Source organism: Cryptomeria japonica, chromosome 3 (assembly GCF_030272615.1).
Source record: "Cryptomeria japonica chromosome 3, Sugi_1.0, whole genome shotgun sequence".
NCBI lineage: Eukaryota > Viridiplantae > Streptophyta > Pinopsida > Cupressales > Cupressaceae > Cryptomeria > Cryptomeria japonica.
Genome location: NC_081407.1, coordinates 124,361,093 through 124,384,496, shown reverse-complemented (window position 1 = coordinate 124,384,496; position 23,404 = coordinate 124,361,093). Strand labels below are relative to the sequence as shown.

At 35.6% G+C, this 23,404-nt stretch overlaps 1 protein-coding gene across 1 annotated transcript in view; it reads right to left on the bottom strand.

Annotated features, from left to right (window-relative positions):
- Window positions 1-827: 827 nt before the first annotated feature.
- The window catches only part of LOC131038739 (nudix hydrolase 16, mitochondrial), an 85,738-nt gene continuing 63,161 nt past the window's right edge, over window positions 828-23,404 (bottom strand). Inside the window, exons 4-5 of the mRNA XM_057971277.2 lie at window positions 1,503-1,649; window positions 828-1,118 (exon numbers count right to left, since the gene is read on the bottom strand). Of these exons, the coding sequence (XP_057827260.1) occupies window positions 966-1,118; window positions 1,503-1,649 (300 nt within the window). The 3' untranslated portion in view covers window positions 828-965. The remainder of the gene's footprint in view (window positions 1,119-1,502; window positions 1,650-23,404) is intronic.

The window sequence follows — 23,404 nt, the reverse complement described above, 5'->3', positions numbered from 1 at the left end:
CTCCACAAGCTTGTCCTCTTCTTCTGCTGATTATTAGTACGTGTTAATATGCCAAATTAACAAAAGCAAGTTTTAAAACAGGACGATTTGCTGCATAAACTAAATTAACTAGACATGGACAAAAATCGTTGAAAGATGGCAAATATAATATAAATTCTTAACCAGCACACAGCCCGGGAAATTAAGGAATGCAATCTTTTAAATCATCTAACGGTATGCAATCTTTATTTAGGAAATTGAAAAATAGATGCATTGTGGTGGAATTGAGGAAAAACATGTAATTGAAACAATGCATTTTTTTATGAATCCAACCATTTTTATCTTCATTTTACATGAAAAATTGCTGACAATATTGGTGATTTGCATAAACTACTAATTAGAAATTTGTGGACTTTTTGGAAAATTAACCAATCGGTGAAAAATACCATGTATATAACAGCACTATAAAGGTGTATCCAATAGCTTACGCACATCCATGTAATGCACCCAGAATGAAAAATATTGTTAGACCTTTGTGACAACAAATTATGATACTGAGGCAAAAAATTTGCATTATAAGCAAAACAATTGCTGAATTCACTGACAAGATGATATGTCAGTTCTATATAACTGAAAATTACTCATATTCCAACCTGTCTAAAGTTGAAGCTTATGCAGAGAAGTGCATATGCATTGTTACCTTACTGCTTATAGAACTCCAACATGAGATTGAGAACTTAACTCTTAGAAATCTGACTCTTTCGTTGGTTGGCAAAATTTTGAAATGGGCAAATAAACAGCTTAGAAAGAAAATGCAATGATTTTCAAGATAGATAACTGACCAAATATTAAAGAACAAAATCTTCATTTTCTTTCTAAATATTACTCTTTTACAACCATAAAACATTATTTTTAACTTCATCCGATAAAAATATGAATTCGAGAACAGAAGTTAATTCCACACAAGCTCTCACTCCTATAGCCTGTCAAGATTGTTCCTGGTCGGAGAACCGAGCAGTGCAATTTTCAGTTACAGGCACAACTGATTTTGAAGAAGAAGAAACTGCTTCAATACATGCATTAAGAGCAGATCGCATCCAGGCATGCCTACATTGTTTATCTGCATCTGCAATTGAGAGCTGCAAAGAGAACCTAGTTATACATATATAATGAGCTACAAAAATATAAAAGATAACCATTCAAGCCCATTGTGTAACCTATTTCTTCTCAGCATTACCTATTTTAACATTTGAAACTACCTTGTATCCCTACAATGTAACACGGCAAAATGTAATAAAGCCAAAATCAAGACTTATTGTTTTCCTCTGCTAATCAAAGATTAACCCCCTTATTACTTCTCCAAGTGCCACCATTATCTAAGATCCTGGTACAACTCCTTTATGAAATCAAATTTGAAATGAGAAGCACTCCTGGACTGCAGAAATTTCCAGATATGGAAAAGGTATATAAACACAAAACAAACAATATTCCAGAACACCAAGATTCCAGAGTGGCATACTAACCCACTGACGTTGGCGTTCATTTTGTTCAGGCCATGAGTCCAGCTGCTCAGTGACACACAGTGCAAACATCTCTGCTCTGCAAAGGCCTTCTGGATTGCATTCATTCCGTTCACCTTTGCTCTTGAAGTCCCAAGTTCCCAAGCGTACCTATAAAAAAGCACAAAAACAGTGATGATTTTTTTTCCTACAAACAAAGAGTTCAAATTTCCAATTTCTTTTTATGTTAGTCTGATTAAATGTCAAAAAAAAAGAGACTTGCAAGATAACTCAAAAAAAAAAGAGTTTTGCAAATTTTATATTTTACAAAAAGATAGAGGAAACATGCAAACATATGTAAATGGACTATTATACACCCTGAATATACCACAAATGAAATTTCAAATGAACAAATTTTCTAACTGTTGTGTCTAACAAACAAGTTCATTCAGAAGTCAAAATTTATTTGTTCTGTCTTAACTAATTCAATGTTTTAAGAGAAATAATATACTGAGCTTAGTCAACAGTAAAGTAAAATTGGTCGGAGCCTGAAGCTCACTTTCTGCACATATCAACTTCCAAGAAAAAGGCCTCTTTCAATTTGTCATTGACAATGTGAAATTGTCCTATATATAACCTTAGAATAGTTATTCCTCGTCTATGCTACACACATGCCATCCTCAAATAAATTGAGGTTTCTGACAAAAACACAGACTATCTTAAAGTTAGAAGCAACTATAAAATGTGCCTTAACCCAGAGTCATTTGCCACCAAAACTTAATAGAGTAACAAACTTGAGAAGAATAAATCCACAAATCTCTAATCAAATTTATAACTCGTGCGAATTGCATGCCATTCCTTGTAAGAGAAGCAAAACTATAGTGAATAGTCCTAATTCCCTGCAGGTTCATGGGACAGGATTACACATAGATATAGTCTTGCATGACTAGTTCCTAAGGAAAAGTAAAAGTAAAAGTGGAAACTAATTGTTCATTTAAACACTCCATCAAAATACCTACAATGCTTCTCTCATATTACTGACTAAACCTCATAGTCAAATCCTAGCTAGACTTGTCATGACCCCGAATTAAAAACAAACCATAAACAACCAGTGCTTACGCGTTTAATGGAATAGGTTGACTCAATGTTAGAAGATGAAAACAAAATAAGCAGCAATTACTTATTTTTGTAAATGATCAGATTAAAGAGATGTTCTAGTTCAGATCGCAGCATTTGTTAATAATTAAACATTTCCTAATATTTAGCAAAAACAGTGATTCCTCCAAGAGGCTCGGTTGAAGAGAAATGACTTATCAAAATTAAGGAACGTATCATTTAAATAAGAGTTGTGTCCATTGTCTGTGACTCCTTGACTCATTTTGAGGATTATAAATAGGGAGGACCTGCCTGGGGGATAAGGCATCGAATAGGAATAGGATATAGAAATATAAGAAATGGAAAGAGATCAGATATTCATATATATGTATATATTCAGAAAATTGTCTTATTAATAAGACTTCACAATTTTCTATAATGTTGAAATCAACAGTTATATGAAGGACTTAATCACACCGGTTCCAGGTGTAGATTTTAGACCTTAGGTATGTTAATCAGACTTAGATAATTAACTATGCCCTAGTTTGTAATCAGATTCACAGTATTTTAATAGACCAGCAGAAATTAAATATGCCCTAGATTGTAATCAGATTTGCAGTATTTAACAAGTCAACATAAATCAGAAATAAAACAGTAGACAACAAGCATACCCTGGGAAAACCTCTAATGAGGAAAAACCGAGCATGAAAGACCCACAGGTCAGATTATATATTCTCCTCTTAAAATGCACAATTACAATACTTAGCTCTTTCTATCAGATCTGATCTATTTGTGTAGTAGATCTGCTCTTTCATGTTCTTCAAGATGCACAACATCACCTAGGTTATCTTGCACCAATTCGCATAAGTCTGAATGAGTTCGCCTTCTTCCTTGTCAATTCGCACTTGATAAGCAGAGCTGTTTTCCCATTCACATAGGTGAATAATGAATGAATGTGTGATAACTTGCAATTTGTCACTTATTTATATATGCATCTTTTATTCCTTGAAATGCAAGTCGGCCTCCTTGGGTTTTGGCGCTAATATTAAATGGTGAGTATTTTTGCATAGCGTGGTAATTGTTTGTGCATAAGATAGGGTCACGTTACCCTAGGATAGGACCCGGTCCTAAATGGGGTTCAGATGTTGCCTTAATATCCGAACCCATAAGGCAACATCCGAACCCATATAACCCTAGTTATAATCAACACCAGGCAGCCACGTTTTCATGAAGGGACAGCAATTAATTAAGAAGAGGCACCTCTTTATGAGGAAGGATATCCTTAGCAAGAGTTGTGACCCTATGCCTCCTCTTGAAGGCTATATAAGGCAGAATTTCATTTGGAAGAAAAGGGAATTGGAAATGAGCATCAAGGAATGGGATCAGATCAGTATTGGATACAAGCAATCTGCATTTCAGAAAAAAGCAATCTTGTGTTATAGCAAGTATTGTGGTATGCATGATGAATATGTTGTCTAGCTTATAATATCTTCTGTATTTGGTATAGTTAATGGTGTGAAATGCTAGCCAGGCTAGATTCTTTATTTATTTATTAAGTTTACTTATTCTCCTACAAACAATCATGTAGAGGTTAGTAAGGAAATACAAATAGGGAGGGCAGAGACGGGTTCCACTTCTAAGTAGACCACCCCATGTTGGATGGACATGTTCCTGCCACTTGTGGGCCAAGGGGTGTCGTATCCCTTGGGCTTAGTTGCAGCGAATGTTATAGGGCACCCTATAGTGCTTTCCTCTCCAATCTCTACAATGGTGGGTTGTAGAAGTGAACTAAAGAATGGAAGCAGTCAGATATTGGTTAATAAGGAGACATGAGTAGAGAGGGCAGAAACAGGTTCCCCTTCTAAGTAGACCACCCCATGTTGGATGGACGTGTTCCTGCCACTTGTGGACTAAGGGGTGTTGTACCACACCCTTGGGCTTAGTTGAAGTGAATGTTCCAAGGCACCCTATCGTTCTCTCCTCTTCAACCCCTACTATGGCTGGTTATTGTTTATAAAACTATATATTAGATCTACATATGAAATGTTAGCTTAATTGCTTATTTACATTAAGTTTCAATAGCTATCATTTGTTTTAATTGTAGAATACTATTTGTAAACAAATTTTGTTGTGGAATTGTTACTTTGGCCAAAAATCGGGTATACCCCAATCAGAAGACATTACAAGACTCCACTTCATGTCCCATGACCGCATGTAAATGCAGAAATACTATTAGGAGAATGGTCTACTCACTAACATATTATACCAAAGTTGAAATATCATAGTCAATTCCTTCTTGCCAAAGCAACGACTCAAATAGTCAGTATAGCAAGCATAATTGTATATGAATCCCCAAAAAGGGCCTTTTTAATGACAAAAAGTCATGAATACACAGATAAGCAAGACAAATTTTCCACATGTTTGGAGCATAAAAACACATTCACAGTCAAAAGAATAACAATGTACACATAATGATCAAATATTGCAAAAACCAATAAGCAAGTTTGAACAATAAATCTTTACAAGTTCCTGACTCTTGTTAGTCAAAAACCAAAACACCCATAGGATACAAGTGCTATATAAAAAAAATCAACAATAGAAACAATGAAAAATCACTGCAAAATACAAAAAGTAGGAATCAAATAGAACATCACTTCATGAACATGAGCTAATAGGGTGCTCGTTAATGATAATATTAGCTATTAAACTAGACCCAAAGGCAGCAGTACCTATGGCAGAATTCTACACATGTACCCTAGACGGTTCCACTACATTTAAGTGCTGATCCATCATAGAGAGCATACAGATTCGTACTTTAAAGCATGGTGATAATAGATAATATAGTCTTTTAATGCTTTAATCCATATACTGGTGCACTGAATATACATTGCACTGAGGAGATGACTTTGTAGAAATAATTTGAGCTCTGGTGTGTGATCATTACAGGTGAACTCGTAGAAAGGTTAAAGGAAAAAAAAAAGTTGAAAACCACAAGGCATTTTTACAATCTCTTCAGTTTTCTCTTGTTTTTCAGCCACATGGAGACACTAGTGTATTGTTCCCTAAGTTCCACCTTGTTCGTCTATGGCAGAGTTGAATCATGTGGAATTGGATACCATATCTTTCACTTAAAATCATGTTCTTAATGGTTTAACAAAAAAATTTATTTTAACTTTCTTCTTCTGGTTTTTATGTATCCCATATATTTAGATCAGTGTGCCTTGTTGTCATGCTCATGCCACACACAAGCACATACACAACAGAAGCAGGAGCCTAGGGCACAGTCTGGCTTGTGGTGAGGAAAAAATGTTTTAAATTTAACTTCTCTGCATCAACTGGCATCCACGGATGGTTCTAATTATACTTCTGATTTTAGCATATTGCTTGTATATAATGGAATGACAGCCCCCTGTTATGTCCTCCCTATATGGATTAGGACAATTGACTATCCAAGATAAATATCAGAGCACAAATTTATATATATATACTCCAATTTTCACTGTCAATCCACGGATGGTTGTAATTATACTTCAGATTTTAGCACATTGCTTGTATATAATGAATTGACAGCCCCCTGTTATGTTTTCCCTATATGGATTAGGACAATTGACTATCCAAGATAAATATCAGAGCACAAATTTATATGTATATTTTTGTCTTGTTTAAAATTATCAAATGGTTTAAGTTATTTTAAATTTTTAATTATTAATAAATTACAACTAACTTCATAATATTAATTTGAATTTCAACAAGGGAGAGAAAAAGGTAGTGATGACGAAGACACATTACATAATGCTTGCACATGTAACTACTCCTGAAATACCTCTCACACTCAAAATACAAGCATTTCACCATGAAGTGATGCTGAAGGAATTGTCTGAGTGCAAGCAATACCTCGTCCCTTTGCCATTTATAATTCCCTCCACCTCCTTGAAATTCAAATTCATTCCAACATTACAATTGATAGTCAATCATTCTTCATGATTCAAACAAGTCAACAAATTATTAAATTTAATAAGAAAAAAATTTGTCAAGTAGTTCTATTAAGTATTAAATGTCTACAATAAGTCGAATCAAGGTTATTTATTCTGGGTATTTAACTTTTCTAATACAAGATACTGTACTACATTTGCATCATGAGGTGATTGCAGCAATCCCCATACAGCAAAAACCAACTAAGTAGGGTTTCCTTCAGTAACCTTGGGGTTAAATCAAGAAAGTTTTATTGATGTCACTTTAGACAAAAGAACTCTCTTCCCATAAGACAGGGAAACCTACCACAATAACATTCACTCTTAAACATTAGGTCAGACCCGAAATTTAAAGTTTATACTAACATTTATTAGCTTTCCCCTTCAATCCTCCTCAGCATAGGCTGGGAGTGCATCCTGGGCTACTAGTAGTACTCTTGTTGTTTCTATGTTTGCTCAGGAATGAAAGCAAGGTAGCATGAATCTTACTTTGGTCACTTCTTTATCTCTCTCAGTAAATGTGTTCAGCCTTATTTTGATGCGATGAATATTAGTAATGAAAGCTGAAATCAATGTTACGATAAAAATTGCCTTGTCTTAAGCCTTAAACTAATACATTCTCAACAAAGTCATACCCATGGCCACGGCAGTGTCATGATTCTGAGAGGAAGGGATAGGAGAAGACATTGTGCATGCCAACACAGCACCATATCACAACATGACAAAAAAGGTAACACTTAGCCAACTCCCTTTTCTTTTCTTGCAAGCCTGACAATATACACTCCAGAGAAAAGTAGCATTTACAATAAATTACATTGTATACAGCCAACTCTCTTTTCTTTTCTTGCAAGCATGACAATATACACTCCAAGAGAAAAGTAGCATTTACAATAAATTACATTGTATACACATTTCCTCGTTTATTTCCTTCTTGCTTGCTTGTCAAATTCAACTTTATTCTTTCAAATTTTCACCATATCAGATTACTGTCCTCACCTTGCCTGGTGCAATCTATGCTTGTAGGTTTTTTATTTAGGCTGATTACCTTTGCTTCACTCGTTAGAGCGACATGCACTTAATATATATTTGTTTTTCTGAACATATACAGTAAGTGATCAATGTTTTATCATCAAATTTTGGTTAAAATCCCACCCCAACAGATGTCATATGAAAACCTCTTGAGAGCATAACCCACTCACTAGCTATCAGATGATAAGAATGTTGCAATACTCATATTTGTCAAGGCAGATTACTCTGTTAGTCAACGCAATTGGCATAATCGGTGCACTTGTTCACTGAAAAATACAATACGCAACAGCTGAAGCCCTATAGAAAAGGCTCTCTAACTAGAGTCTAATTCTATCAAAATAGACTTTGATTCTGAGGTTTAAAAACACGACTATCTGATGATAGAAATAAGGTACTATAAAAATATACTTAAGTAGAATTCGGCATCTACTTACAATATCAACTGGAAGGAACTGCTTTCAAAGCGTCATGAACCGAATCACTCATCATCATCCTCTTCATCAGAATATCAATATATAGTATATACTTTGAGTTATAAGAGTTTTAATATTACTAATCTAAATAGGTATAAAATATATACTATAACTGTAATAGCATATAGTTTTTAGGTTGGAAATTTTAAGAAAAAAACAACTAGATAGTCATACTCACAGCATTCTAGTAAATTATTATTTTAGTAGTTACAAACATACACTATAATGATAAAATACATAGTTTTAGCCCCATCAATGGGGTAAGCGTCAAAAACAGTTTGTTAAAAAGTTCTGTATGGTTGAGGCCCCCAAGAAGGATTTGTGGAGATCTAAGGGCAATTTGGGTTTTGCTGGTGCAGGTGTGGTGTTAAGAGAAAAGCAAGGTGGCTTTATTCATGGTGGTTCTTATTTTCTTGGCTGCTGAATGGCTGTGGTTCCTGGGCTTTCTCTAGCTTCATCCCTTGGTTTTAAATAAGTTGTGGTTTAAGGTCACTCTCATAATATCATCAACAATCTTGTAAAGCCTTTGTCCTAATTGAAAACTTCTGCCCTTCCAAAGGGGAGTAAACTCTCTGCTCTTCCTTCAACAGTGTGATTTTCTTCCATTGCTTTCAAGAGCGGAATTTGTCAGTAGAATTTTTAGCCAATTGAAGAGCCTTTGATGGTATTATACAGCATGCATCTTGAATCTTGGTTGGGACTTAGGCAACAGTTGGATTTAAGATACTGTAGTCCACCTTTTCTTCTTGCTTTGGCCACATAGTGGCATCCTAATTTGTACCATTTGCTCTTGTTTTCCTTGGACAGCAGCTCATGTAATTAGTGTGTCTAGAGGGCGACTTGATCGTAAACAGTATTTGAATGAATTTATTGCCTGTTTCTTAATCATTATTTCCAGATGGCACCAGCTTTTCTTCATTGTATTCTTGTCTCTTTAAAACAGGTGTTAGAGGCAATCTTGGCAGGTGGCTGTGTAGCTCAGCATCGCATTTTCCTGCTGTGGGCTTGTGTTTCAAAGGCAGATTTTCATAGCCTCATGATCCTTACTTGCATGATATTTAACTATCATTTGGAAGCAATTTTTCATTGATGGATGCAGTCATGCTTTACTTAATTAAATCTGTGTTGGGAGATGATGGGGTAGGCAACTCTAGTCCTCCAAGGTTGAAGATCTCCACTGGGAAGGATTTCATGCATAAATTTGCTTCTGTTGTGTTGTCAGCAGCAAATAGGGTGTGGTTGCGGCTTCTTCTTCAAGAGCAATTTTGCTGATTCTAGGCTAATTGTGGAGAAATCGAATAAGGATGGGAACAAAGAGGTGGGTCTTTCTATTATGGCATCTATGGTGGATGTCGATTTGGCTAGGAATGAAACACTTATTGCCAATAGGGAGCTTCAAGAGTTATTAAGTGTCTAGCTCTAATTTGGGTAGAGTACTAGACAGCCTCATGGTGACTCATTCTTGTGGGCATCTGCAAGTGTCTAGCACTTCAACATGTTGCCAAGGAGGTGTTCTGTAGTGTAAAGTACCCCACACTTGATGTGCCAGGAAAGGGTGGTGTGGTTGGCTTTAGCTCAACTAGGGAGAATGAGGTGGTGGTACAAGAGGTGGCAAACTAGGATGCTCCTTCTGGGTTCAATGTTGGAGGTCGATGACCTTGTCAATGATTTTTGGTTGTTAACATGTTTATTAGGAGGTGGTCTCTTTTTGTCATGTTTTGTTGTTTGATTGGTTGGTGTCTCATTTTTTGACCTATAATTTGTGACTTTTGTAATATTTTATACTTTGTTTTGGGTGAGGACCCCACTTGATCCCTCATTATATGCTATAGTTTATATTCAAACATTAAAAAAAATAACAAAAGGTCTAGGCCATTGCCCACATCCCTCACTATTCAATCCAAAAAAACCTACATATTTTAGGTTGATATTGAAAAACCAAGCTAATTGTATGTTATAGTTTATCTCCAGCTATTAAAAGAATAGTGAAAGACATTGGCCACCACCCACAAGCTACTAGATGCTGCTCTATTGGTCTTCTCAAACCACAACCAACAAGTATCTAATGCTCTCAACATGTTTAAATTTGTTTCTAAGACATTGATGAGAGCCAAGCAGTGGGAAGAGGTGTTTCATGGTGCAACTTTCACCGCAATTAATGCACCAAGAAAGAGTTGCAGGGTTAGCTTCAACTCAGTTGGGCAAGATGAGATGAAGGTGCAAGAGGTGGCAAACTAGGATGTCCCTTTCTAGATTTAATGTTGATAAATGAGACACATGTACTTGGAAACAATAAAACTGAAAAAAAATGAGGTTGGCTTTAGCTCAGCTGGGCAAGATGAGGTGTTGGTGCAATAGGTGGCAAAAGTGAATACTCCTCCTAGGTTCAATGTTGAAGGTTGGTGACCTTATTTGTGATCTTTTGTTGTATTAAAGTAATTAAGTAATGTTTCTATAATGGTCATTTAGTTAATTAGTTTAGTATATTTCCTTCTCGTAATTTGTTCTGATTTAGAATGTTTGTCTTCTATCTTTTGTCTTTAGTTAGTATGAGGAAGCTTCCATTTTGTCTTTCATATTTCTATTCTCGATTGTTTCCATTATGGAAAGATCCTCTTGTAATCTCTATCAAAGGAGCTTTCATCTCCTTTTGTAATTATCGAATATTGAATCAATCAATTATCATTTCATGGTATCAGAGCAAAGGTATTTTGTTTGGCAAATTTTTAAATAAAAAATCGTAGCATCCTTACCTAGAATTTATTTCCGAAATTTTATTACGATCTTTTATGAGAAATCGTGTAGTTACCTGAAGTATTTTCAGATGTTTTTCAACGGTTTTTTTAAAATAAAATCGTGGTTTTCTCAAGCCGAGGGTTTTTGAAGGTTTTTTTGGTGAATTTTTTCAATAAAATTCTGATGGAGGCTTTTCTAATTTTTTTCCAAAACAAATCATGGCGGGTTTTCTGATTTTTTTTGGGAAAAAAATCAGGGAGGGTTCTTAATTGATGAAAAAATGAAGGTTTTTGCTGATTTTTTCACAAAATCATGTAATTTCAGCATCACATTGTGGGTTTGACAATTTTTTCCACAAAATCGTGGTTTCTTGCAGCTTGTTTTGGGTCACACCTAGGGTTTCTAGGGCAAATAGTGTTGTTCTGCAAAAGCTTTTGCTGGTTTTTTAAACAAAATCTTGGGTGTTGCTTCTTTTGACGATTTTTGGCAAAATCACGTTCTTTTAGACCTATGAAGTTTTTGAGCATCTAATCTCAATTTCTATATCTCTGAATAGTGGGAGGGATAGCTTTGTTACCAACATCATGTTGAAAGGATTGCAATAAACTTGATCATATCCAAAAGTTCTGCAAAACTAGGGAGAGTCTCAGCAAGCTCATGTCGTAAAGCATTCTTAGGAGAAGGCGGCAGCATTCTATGCATTCATGGTCAAATGACCTACATATTATGTCAAGTCTTCTTTAGAGTAGTTAGTAGGATGACCATTAAGGGAGGGTATTAAAGTAATTATGTAATGTTTCTATAATGGTCATTCAGTTAGTTACTTAGAATATTTCCTTTTTGTAGTTTGTTCTTATTTAGATTGTTTCTCTTATGTCTTTCGTCTTTAGTTAGTTTTTAAAGTTTCCTTTCTGTCTTTCATGTTTCTATTCTTGATCATTTCCGTTATGAAAAGATCCTCTTGTAATCTCTATTTAAAGAGCTTTTATCTCCTTTTGTAATTATCGAATATTCAATCAATCAGTTATCAATTCATGTTGTACTCAAGTTTCTTGGGAGATTCTCTTTTTGTGATGTTTTGTTGTTTGGATGCTTGGTGTCTCATTTTCTGACTGACTTTTTTAATTGTTTATACTTTGCTTTGGGTGAGGACCACACACATTCAATATCTCACCATTTAACCCAAAAAACATACATATTTTAAGTTCTAAAAAAAAGGAAATCTTTATGCTATATTTTATATCCAAAAATTAAAAAATAGCAAATAGCTAAGTTAGCAAAGGAGTCTTCAAAGTCCCATCCCTTAACACTCTTATCAATGGGAAAATCTTTTTCTGTAATATCAGAGGCACCATTGGTGTCATAGGATTCTTTCACTAGACATGTTTTAGGTTCATTAAAAAACAAGAAATCTATTTGTTATAGTTTATCTCCAACTGTTAAAAAAATAATGAAAGGTCCCAAATATTGTGTCTCGCACACGCACACACCATTTTGCCTCAGCAAAACAAGGACCCCCTCTTTTTCACTTGCTTTCTTGCTCGTTTTTTTTGTTTTGGGATTTTGATTTTGGGATTTTTACCTTGTGTTTAATTTAGGGATTTTGCCCTTTGTCAAACTTCTAGAGTTGGTCATCCCCACATGACTATAAACAAACTCTGACCCTTATATAGATCAGACTTGGAGTTAGTCACCCCAAAATGACCATAAAAGCATTTCTAAAACCTTGATGTTAGAGATGTGACATCACCCTAACCTACTTAATGGCAATTTTCCCACGCATGCAGCTTGCCTTCAGTTCTTGTTTTGGCTTATTCTTTTTCACTTTGGTTTCATGTTTGTGCATTGTTAGCTTGGAGTGTTTATCCTTGGCTTTGTCGTTAAGTGTCCTCATCTTTTACCGAGTAGGGTCTCTCAAATGGAGCTTGGTCATGTATTTTTATTTTAATTTTTTTTGCTTGTTGTTTGCTTGCATTGTGTGCCATTGTGCAATAGGGCACACATTTTTCGTGTCTTGTTGTTTGCCCTTTGTTTTTGGTTTCTTTGATTTCCCAATTTTGTGTTCGTTTTTTGGTTTTCAATTGTACCCTAGTTGTACGAGTCTTTTTAAAGTATTTTTTTACCTTATCATGTCGTGATGATGTCTTGCAACCATAAGCCCCAATGTTAGATAATGGACTTGCAATCTTGTTCTTGATCATCCTATTCCAAGATGAGTTCCTTCAAAACCCCAAAGCTTAACTCCCACACTTCAAAATTTATTCTTTTCCAACGTTGAGGTATTGAATATCCTCCTACTTGAGTGCATGTTTAGTGTTTACTCCAAAGTCTGACTAACATCCTTAAAGTTTGTCTTGTCCTTTTTAAAATCATAGTTTCAGTCATCCTCACGTCTAGGTACCCATTTCAAGGTGTCAAAATTTTGACTCCCATCCTTGAATTTGTTTTATCCTTTCTAGAGTTGGGGTTTTTGTCATCCTCGTGTTTCTACCCATTTTGTGGTATCCTCAAAGTCCAATACCCAACTATTCTAAGCTATATCATTTATCGAAATCATGAGTTCAAATATTCAATTATTGGGGTACTTATTAAGAGATACTCCTAAACTTCGAGACCTAACTCTTCTACTTGGAATTTATTCTCTTTTTTGGAGTTGGTGTTTCAACATTCCTCACGTTTGCATACTTGTTTATTGGTTTCCTAAAGTCCAATCCCCAACCATTTTACAATGAATTATTTATTGAGATTGCAATTTGTGGGGTGTCCTTACCTGAGTACTCATTTTTTGGTTTCCCCAAAGTCCAAACTCTAACTATTTTACACTATAGCTATTTATTGGCATGGCAATTTTAGGGATGTTCTTATTTGAGTGCTCATTTTATGGTTTCCTTGAGGACAGTGGGGGACGTCACGTCCCCGTCCCCCCCCCTTTTGGGTGTGTCCCCCCGTCAGAAACGTCTCGGGGACGGGGGGACGGGGACGTGACGTCCCCCACCGTCCCGCCACCGCCACCTAAGCGCCGCCGGGACGCGGAGACGTCCGCGTCTCCCAGGGAGATGGGGAGACGTGGAGACGTCTCCTTGGGAGACGTCTGGGCGTCTCCCAAAGAGACATGGAGACGCCTCCACGTCTCCTTGGGAGCACGTCTCTCGAAGGACGGGGAGACGCCCAGACGTCTCCTGTCGCCCACACATATATGCAATATTTAATATTATAATTTTAAAAAAAAGTGACTTTTTAAGTTTTTTGAGGGTTAAGGGGTAACTCTAATTGGACGTGGGCCAAAAGAAAAATAACATCCGACGCCTTTAGAAAATAATAAAAGTATTTTTGGCCCTTGACCCTGCAAGGGGCGATGCCCCTTGACCCCAACTTGGGGGCGCTGCCCCCAAACCCCTGTTGAAAAATATAGGGGGAAACCGCGTCGATAGAAGTAGGGAAAATCTAACCTCCGAGTCTGATTAGGCTCCATATAACAACACAACTTAGAAATCTTGGTATTTAGATTTAGTATTTCAAATTTCCTATAGTCTCATTTGAAATATAATTCTTACACTGTAATACTGTCATACATCTTTTCAAAACTAGTTTTTCAAGTACTATATGTATATGTATAACTATATCAGCACCACCACCCCGCCACCCCCCCCGCCATCGTCCCCCCGCCGTCCCCAAACTTAGGCCCTTGGTCCCCCCGTCCCGGAAACGCGTCCCCGCATCCCCCCGTCCCCCCATCCCCAACGCCCGTGGAACACTGCAATTTCACGATTATTTTTATTGGGTACTAATTTAATGGCTTCCCAAAGTCCGATACCCAACAACTTTACATATTTTATTAGGATCACAACTTCGAGTGTTTGCTTACTCAAATAATCATTTTGTGGTATCTCTCAAGTCCAAACCCCAACTACTTTGCACATCTTTTTATTGAAATTGCAAGTTCGGAGATATTCTTATCAGGGTACCTATTAAGAGGTACTCCCAGGATGCCTTAGGGGGATTAGGAGTGCAAGTGGACAAGTTAGGAGGATGTGACATGAGGAGAGAGAATGAGTGGACGAATATAAAATTGGAGGAAATGATAAGTATGATTAGGGCAGAATTAAGTAGGCTAAGTGATAGGATTAGGAAGGGTGATTTGTAGGAATTCGAGGGTTAGTTAATTAATTGGGATTAATTAACAAAACAAGATTAAGAAGAAATAATGAAGATTGAAGTGATTTTAGAAGAATAAAGAATAATTAATTTTGATAAATTAATTATAAGGGTTGTAGTGATAAAATTAATTATAAGGGCTATAGTGCTTTTCTCCTTTAGGTTTGAGGGTTGTTTTCTTTCGATATAGTGGTTTTTAGATATGATTAAATGGTTTTAGCTCATTAAATGCCATTTTCCCAATTATGGTTTCGAGCATCAAACTTTTGGCATCCTCAATACTCCTAGCATGAATCATGTTAGGATCCCAAACTCCCATTCTCCAACAAGGTTGCATTGAGAACTTTATACTTGGTTTGTGGTAGGCATAGTGGTGTAATTCCGACAATATTTTAAGGCTTGTCTATGCACTATATTTTTATCTAAGTTCTCTCATTACATGTTTGAATGTATGATTTAGTGAGTTAAAAATGAAATGATTATAATTACTAATCATGCTAAGGCGAATGTAATGTATTGTTGCATCCTCTAATGGTATCATGTGTGCTTGGCAATACACGTGCAAGGAAGGTGAAGGAGTAATCACATCTTGCAACAACAGCAATGAGCCAAGCATTCATTTTTATTCTCCTCCACTTTTCTCTTCTTCATTGTGATGTAGTAAACTACTTTCCAATTCAAGTGTGTTCAATTGTAATTCCTTTCTTAGACACACATAATGAAATGTGTAATTTAACTTTGGGGCCTAAGTCTTTCAAAAATAAATGTAACTTGTAAATTTTGGACCAAGAGATCAATTTGAGATCCAAACCAACTACCTCTTGTAGGTGTAGTGTTAAGCACCCAAAATGGTTATGTATATTAGATTTGAAAATATTGTTAAGGGTTAGGACCTTCAAAAAAAAATCAAACTATCAAATTTTTAGCACCGGCAATCTTGCTATAAGTTGTAATTCACCAATTGTAAATCAATCAAAAGATCATGCCTACTTCTTTTGAATCTTCTCTTCCTTGGTGGTGATGTATCTTTGCTTTATTTTCTTTAAGTTGAATCGTTGGTGAAATACTCAAAGTGCTTTAAAGTAGGGTTGGTGTGTAAATTTATCCATGTAATATGGTGGTTTTGTACACCTAGCTCAAATATTTTTATTTAGATTCCTCATAATCTTACACGGTGACAAGGGTGATCTCCAAATGGATTCTCCAAGCTTCGTACAACTTCAGAAATCTGCTCTAACTTCAAGGAATAACCAATCAGCTAATGAGATGCCACCAAAGAAGTTTTAAGACCACCAAAACATTGCAGATTTGAAACCCAACGAACTCCAAATGCCAAGAAAATGAGACAGCCTCCTAGAAGGGCGATCTGATCTATAAAATCAATACTCCTCCAAATCTCACATGTCAGTAGTCAAAAGGTAGCCCCCAGCCATAAGAAATCCATTGAAATCACACCCAAAATTATGTCTAACCTGATCACTGAAATATGAGCATAAAAAATGATGTCCAAGAACTTGAAAAAGCACTCAAAAACTCAGAAATTGCACACCTGCATTCAGAAAACGCTTCTAAACTTCTTAAAACTCATACCACACTCCTAATAAGCACACTCCAAACCAAAAACAAGAAACCCACATCAGAGACTGAATACATCTTCATTTTTCTCAAACCCAAAATCACCAAGAAGCCAAAATCACTGAATATCTTCAACCCTAAAATGCCAACAAGCTAGGGTGGATATTTCACCACTGAAACCAGCTACTCAGATGAGAAATTTCCTTGTCTATCCAACAAAAGATGAACTCCAGAAATCAATCCACCAACATAACGCTAGCACTTGCACAAAAACGAGGTGCAATGATTACACCAATAGTAATTTATACTTTGAATGATATATTGGAGGGTACAAAATCGCAAAATGTAAAAATTGCATTTATTAGTAATAATTTTTTGTAATGTAATCAAATTGATTTTAAAATATAAAAATCTAAATACAAATAAATGCAAGTTAATTCGGAATGTTAGAATTTCTTTTGTTGGTTTTGCATGCCTTTCACTACAACTCTATGTTTCCCTTCTAAGCCCTTTTTTAAGTATTTCAACATTTCTCATCTCGGCATGCCTATTAAATTTGTCATCCATGGCATGCCTTTCCCCCCAACTCAAATTAGAGATCTTACAAATAGAAGGAAGCTTATACCTGTTAGCTACAATCACCTTAAATCCATCGTGCTCTTCAGTATGCAATCCCCTCTTAACTACAAAACTCTCATCAATAAAATTATGTGTAGCTCATATATCAATTAAAGCAACTACTCGCTACCCCTGTATTACACCCCTCACCTTGAATGTGATTACCTTTTGAAAATTAGTGAGTTGTGCAACAGTCCTATCATCCTTGGACTCTTCTTCTGATGTATTTTCCTCTTCACTACTCTTTGAATCAGACTACTGATCTGATTTTTCTGATGCAAATTCCTCAGCAGAATTATACTCCAACTACTTAGCCTTGCTTTCATACTGCACTTATGTGAGGGGTCCCAAGGTTCTCTACAATAAAAGCATAATTTCATCGTAAGTAAATCCTTGTTTTTACACTTATTTCCCTTCATTTAATTTACTTTTTGAAACTTGCGCTGAAATAGTTCCCACAATTCTACATAGTTTTCCTTGAAATTTCACATTTACTACCACTAACTTCAAACTGCTGTTTCCATTTTGTTGTTTGCTGTTTGCAGCTCACACTCATCGCTGGATAATGGTTTCTTTACAAATCCAGATTCAACATCAACACATCTTTTTAAAGAATCATTTCCACCTTCAATGTGGAAAATTCACCTCTATCTAAATTTCAAATGTAACTTCAATCAATGGCAAGCAACTTTCTATGACAAACTCTCGCACAATATTTGTGCCATGTTCAAATGTGAACCATACATTTAGATTTCAAAATATTTATTGCAAAGCTTATACCTAACCTTAACTATATCCCTAGTTCTAAATCTAGCCCTAGCCATACTTTTGATTCCAAGAGACACCCTAATTCTAGCTATAACCCTAACCCTAATCACAATTTCAAGTGTAATTATAACCCTCATACTAAATTTAACCATAATTGTATCTCTAACTTTACTTCAACTCTACAGCTAGCCCTAACACTAACTCTATTTCTAACCCTAAGCTTCATCCTTACCTTAATTCAATGCTAAATAACCTTCATCCTAATCCTAATTTTGATTGTACCCTAATTCTAACTTTAACCCTCATTGTAATCATAATGCTAATTCTAGCACTAAACCTAATTATAAGCTTAACTCTAATGTTTATCATAACTCTAATTGTAAACCTAGCCCTAATTCTAAATGTAATCTAAATTTTAATCTAGCCCAATCCTAACCGTAAGTGTAACCTCAATTCTAACACTAATCATAATTGTAATTATAACCTTCATTGTTACCGTAACCATAATTGTAATTGTAAAACTAATTATAACCCTAATTTCATTCTAGCTCTATGGTTACCCTAAATCTTACCACAATTCTATAACCCTTATTCTATCCCACTTGCAACCCTAATATTTTACCCTAAATCTTACCACAATTCTATAACCCTTATTCTATCCCACTTGCAACCCTAATATTAATTATAACTAACTATATTTTGATCTAACCATAATAATAATTATCTTAATTCTATTTATAGTGCTAATCCTAATTCTAATTGTAAATTTAAATTACTCATAGTAATAATTACTATTATTGTAAACTTTAAGTATTTAAATCAAATTTATGCAAAATTAATTAAAACCTTGATTTTAATTCTAACTCTAATTCTAACCCTAATCTTAACTCTAATACTTGAAATAAATAATAAAATTACTCTTAGACAAAATTGTTAATTATTATTGTAAATTTATATTATTTAAATTAAATTTATGCCAAATTATTTATAGCCTTAACCGTTGTAAATTTATATTGCTTAAAGTAAGTTGGATTGGGGATTGGGGCCACTCATAAATTTAAAATAATTTTATGAATCAATATAAATTATTTTAATATTTTATTAAATATATTTATTTAATTAAAATTCGCATACAAATTAAGGTCTTACAAAGGTTTCAATTGATCCCAAGTATGGTGTGCACAAAAATAGGAAATCATTCATGTAATTATTATCATTGTAAACTTATATCATTTTAATCAAATTTTATCCAAAATTAATTATAGCCTTGATTTTAATTATAGCTCTAATTCTAACCCTAATCTTTACAAATCAAGGTCTTACAAAAGGTTAAAATTCAAATTTTGGTTTTACTTGTAAATTTTCATAGTGTATTGAGAATTCAATTGTAAATAAGTACTAAGTTGCAAAGTTCACCTATGCAAGAGCCTAGTACCGGTCCGGTCCATGTTCGGGTCCTAGTTCGATTCACCTGCGGGTCTGGCCAGGGTTTGTGCCCGAGTGGGTCGGTTCGGTCTAGGCGAACCCAAACAACTGGGCACCTCAAAAGTGAAAACTTTTGCAAAATTTAATAAATTTTTGAAATCCACCACTTGCAAATGAAAAATAAAACCCTAAAAGTGACATTCAAAACACATACTTAGTTCATTTTAAATAATTTGTTTTGCAAACATCAGTTTTTTCATTGTAGGTTGAGCAAAGTTTGGTTTCCAACATCAAATAGGAGTTGACGATCAATTTTTGAAGCTTGAACAAGCGTTGCAGCATCATTTTTCCACATTTGCAAGCTTCCATTGGTTGAGAGAGGTAGATTTTTGTACATTTTTTTCAACCATTTTTGTTTCACAAACATAAAACATTATTTGTTTAGTTTACCTTTTTTTCCATTATTTTGTTTTTGTTTTTGTATGTGTTCATAATAATTTCTTGTCATAGGAACTAGATTGGCATCTACCTCTTCCTCCATCGGCACAAATGAACAACAAAAACAGATATCACATCCAAATTATCTCCTATGGAAGTATCTTGACATTATACAACCACTTCTAGGAGGTGGGGGATTCCGTTAGAAATGCCAAGGATGTGATAAAAAATGTAATAGTTCATATTATTGGGTGGTAGGCCATTTGTGTGGAATACTAGGAGGCGGCACCAAAAAATGCCTTGGAAAAAATGGTGTGCCTATAACACAAGAGATAATGTTAAAATATATTGGGAGCATGAAGAAGAAGAAAAGAGAGAAGCCTATAGATTAAATCAAACCGTTTCAAAAGAAACAAAGAGAATGCAACCCCCATCTAATCCCAATATTGTAGTAGAAAACCACCCATTTTTTTCCACAACTGAGCTTGAAAGTGAAGCACCCATTGCACAGAAAAGATCAATGGGGCCTTAAGAAACTGCATTTCAAAATGAGAGTCAAGACATTGCCGACCAAGATGTAGATGTAGCAAGATGCATACATGCAAATGGGTTGGCGTTCAATGTTGTTCGCTCCCCATATTGGAAAAATATGTTGAAAAGTGTTAATGAAGCTCCAAGAGGGTATAAGGACCCTGGTTATGAGATGGCACGTGGAACCTTGTTGGAAAGAGAGGTGAAGGTGTAAAAGATGCATTGAAGCCCATAAGGGATTCATGAGCTGAGAGGGTATTATGAATTTAATAAGTCAATGTTTATGATTTTGAATTTAATATATTTTAATATTTTACAAGGCAAAATTATTTTTATTATAAATGGGGGGATATGACATAGGCGATGTCACCACTTTACCAGGCAATGATCAAGGGGGTCTCTCATGAACCCATTACCCTCACTTTAGTCATAAAGAGACTTTATAAATGGCGTAAGTGATAAACATCATCAGAACTTGCCAAGGCCAAAACTAGAAAGTATTGCATGAGCTGTGAGAGAATGGAAGCCAAGACAAAGTGCTAAAAATAGCACTTACTAAAAATAGCCATTTGCTAAAAATAGAAAGAGCTACCCAAACCTTGAAACTAAAGATGCTGCACACTAAAGCTAAGAGGAAACTAAAGCTATGAACAGCCGCCAAAAATAGAAATTACACTAAATAATAACTGCTAAAAAATAGTAAGTCAACCAAATCTCCCAACTAACCAATTGGTGTCCAAACTGACGCTAAAATAATAAGTCCCAGACAAGTTCAAAATCACTCCAAAATGTGTCGTTCGTCTCCATTAATTTGTCTGAACACACTAGCAACATCAAAATAAACTTTTGATCCTACTGACACCAACCCAGAAAGCCAACGCCAGCTTCACTACAAGAGAACTTGAAAATTGGGACATTACAAAGGAACATTAATATCAAGACAATTTATTGGTGTCAAAGGAGGATAAATAGAGAGAATAATACTAAGGAGGATTAATCAAAGAAGAAAATATTTAGTGTTTTTTTATCAATTAATAGCAGCAAAGGGGCACCCATTGCATTGATAATAAATATTTTTTTTCATTTGTATATATGATACCACTTCACACCCAGCCCTGGACCAAACCCACACCTAACCAAACAACTACCCCACCCTAATATATTGCATCATCCCACAAACATGGGAGAACCAAAAGTGTGCATCATCCCCTCAGAGGGGAGAGTTCAGATTCACTAGAGCCAACAGTGTTTTTCACTTTATTGGATGACCTTAAAATCATCTTATGTTTAGATTTTGATGGTATGGTTTTCCTCTTTACTTTTGTCCATTCTTGATCTATCTGAGAGGAGGAATCGTGGCTGGACATTACCTTTGTACAATCTTTTGTCAATGAGGCCAGCAAAGAATCCAATAGTTTTGGAGAGGATTCAACATATGTGGAATTTGTGATTAGGGAGGCAATAGATCAATCCTCGACAGAACTCTTGATAGTTGCAACCTTACTTATAGATACATGTGGATCATCCAAAAATGCTAGAAGAGGTATTGAATGGTCTTCAACTTTTCCATTTTGTGTGCTTGATGGAATGACAAGTGTTAGGGCTCAACCCCTACACACAACATGGGCTTACCATTTGGAGCCAAGTTGCCTCACTCTTGGATTTGCAACATCTGACATTGTGATGTGTAATGTTCTAATGGGAAACACTTCCTGCATCAGAAAGCAAGTTTTTCATAGCCTACTAGTTGCTTACAACGGTGATCACCCACCTTAATTCCAATCTCTGTTGGGGGCCCTTTGCAAAGGTCCATTTCCACATAGATTCATGCACAAGTGGAGCTTTGGTAGTTAGCAATTTCATTTGAACTGCAATGGTATTTGCCTAGGTCATTGCCTATTGCATGAAGGGAATCCAATTTCCAGAATTGAAAGGGGCAGTACGGTAAATGCACCCACAAAAAATGCACAGGAAAACAACTTAGATCGCAAATCAAAGGAGGGAAACAAAGGTTTCATGCACAAAAAGTCTCCTTGGAGGTCCCACGAACCGTTTTCCACCACCCATTTTTTGTTTGCAAGGGATTCAAACTCGAGGATAAAAATCACCCTAGTGTATGGGAAAATGCAAATTTCTTCTTCCATGAACTTTTCCAATAATCTGAAATCCAGGCATGCAAGACCCCTAAATTCGGCAATAATTTTGTGAATCTGCATGTTAGGGTATGTTTCTTCAAAAAAGCCTCCCTATCATGACCCAAACTATCAAAACAAATTTTTTGATTCGTAGCACCTCAACTTACCCAAAAGGCAGATCCATGATTGGCAAGGTCAGATCCAAGATTGATTGAGTCATTACCAGCACCAATCTTAGCATTCAAAGCAAACGGATCCTTGTACCCTTGCTTGGGCCACCACTCACCAAGCCCCAACACCTGTGCAAAGTTAGGAAGGTCGTCATTGGACTCGTACATAGCTTGTTTCCCCCCATGCCACAATTGGGATTTAGGGGAGGGCGTTGAACCATCGTTTGCAGCTTTAAACTCCAATGGAGCACTTGAGCCATCACCACCAAAATCTTTGGTAGAAGTGCGAGCAGGAGTTGATTTAGAAGATTGGCAAAACTTTGTTGCTAACTATAAATTATAAAATAATTTTTAAGTAAATAAAATATTTATTGAGTTTTAAATCTAATTATCTGAATTTAATGGGCTAGACGATCCATGTATTATTGGAGCCCATGTTGGTTGATCAATCCTCATCTATTATTACTTTATATAGGCTGACCTCTTTGGAAAATCACCCCTCTTGGGTGAAGAGGCAAAAGGGGAATATTTATTTACTTTTGAATCTAATGAGAGTGACAAATTTTGTTCATTTGGTGGTTGGTGCCTCTCAATAGAAGAGACTGGTGTCTCTTGCTATGTTGGTGCTTAGTAGTGGGGATTAGTGTCTCTAGTAAGTTGGTCCCTACAAAGATTTGTACGAGGATTTCGTTTTGTGGCTAAATTTGGATAGATCATCCAAGCTGTAACGTCCCCATTTGGGATTTGCCTTCATGTAGTCCTGAGACAACAATTTTACTTTAAGTGAGAGTTGTAATATATTAATAA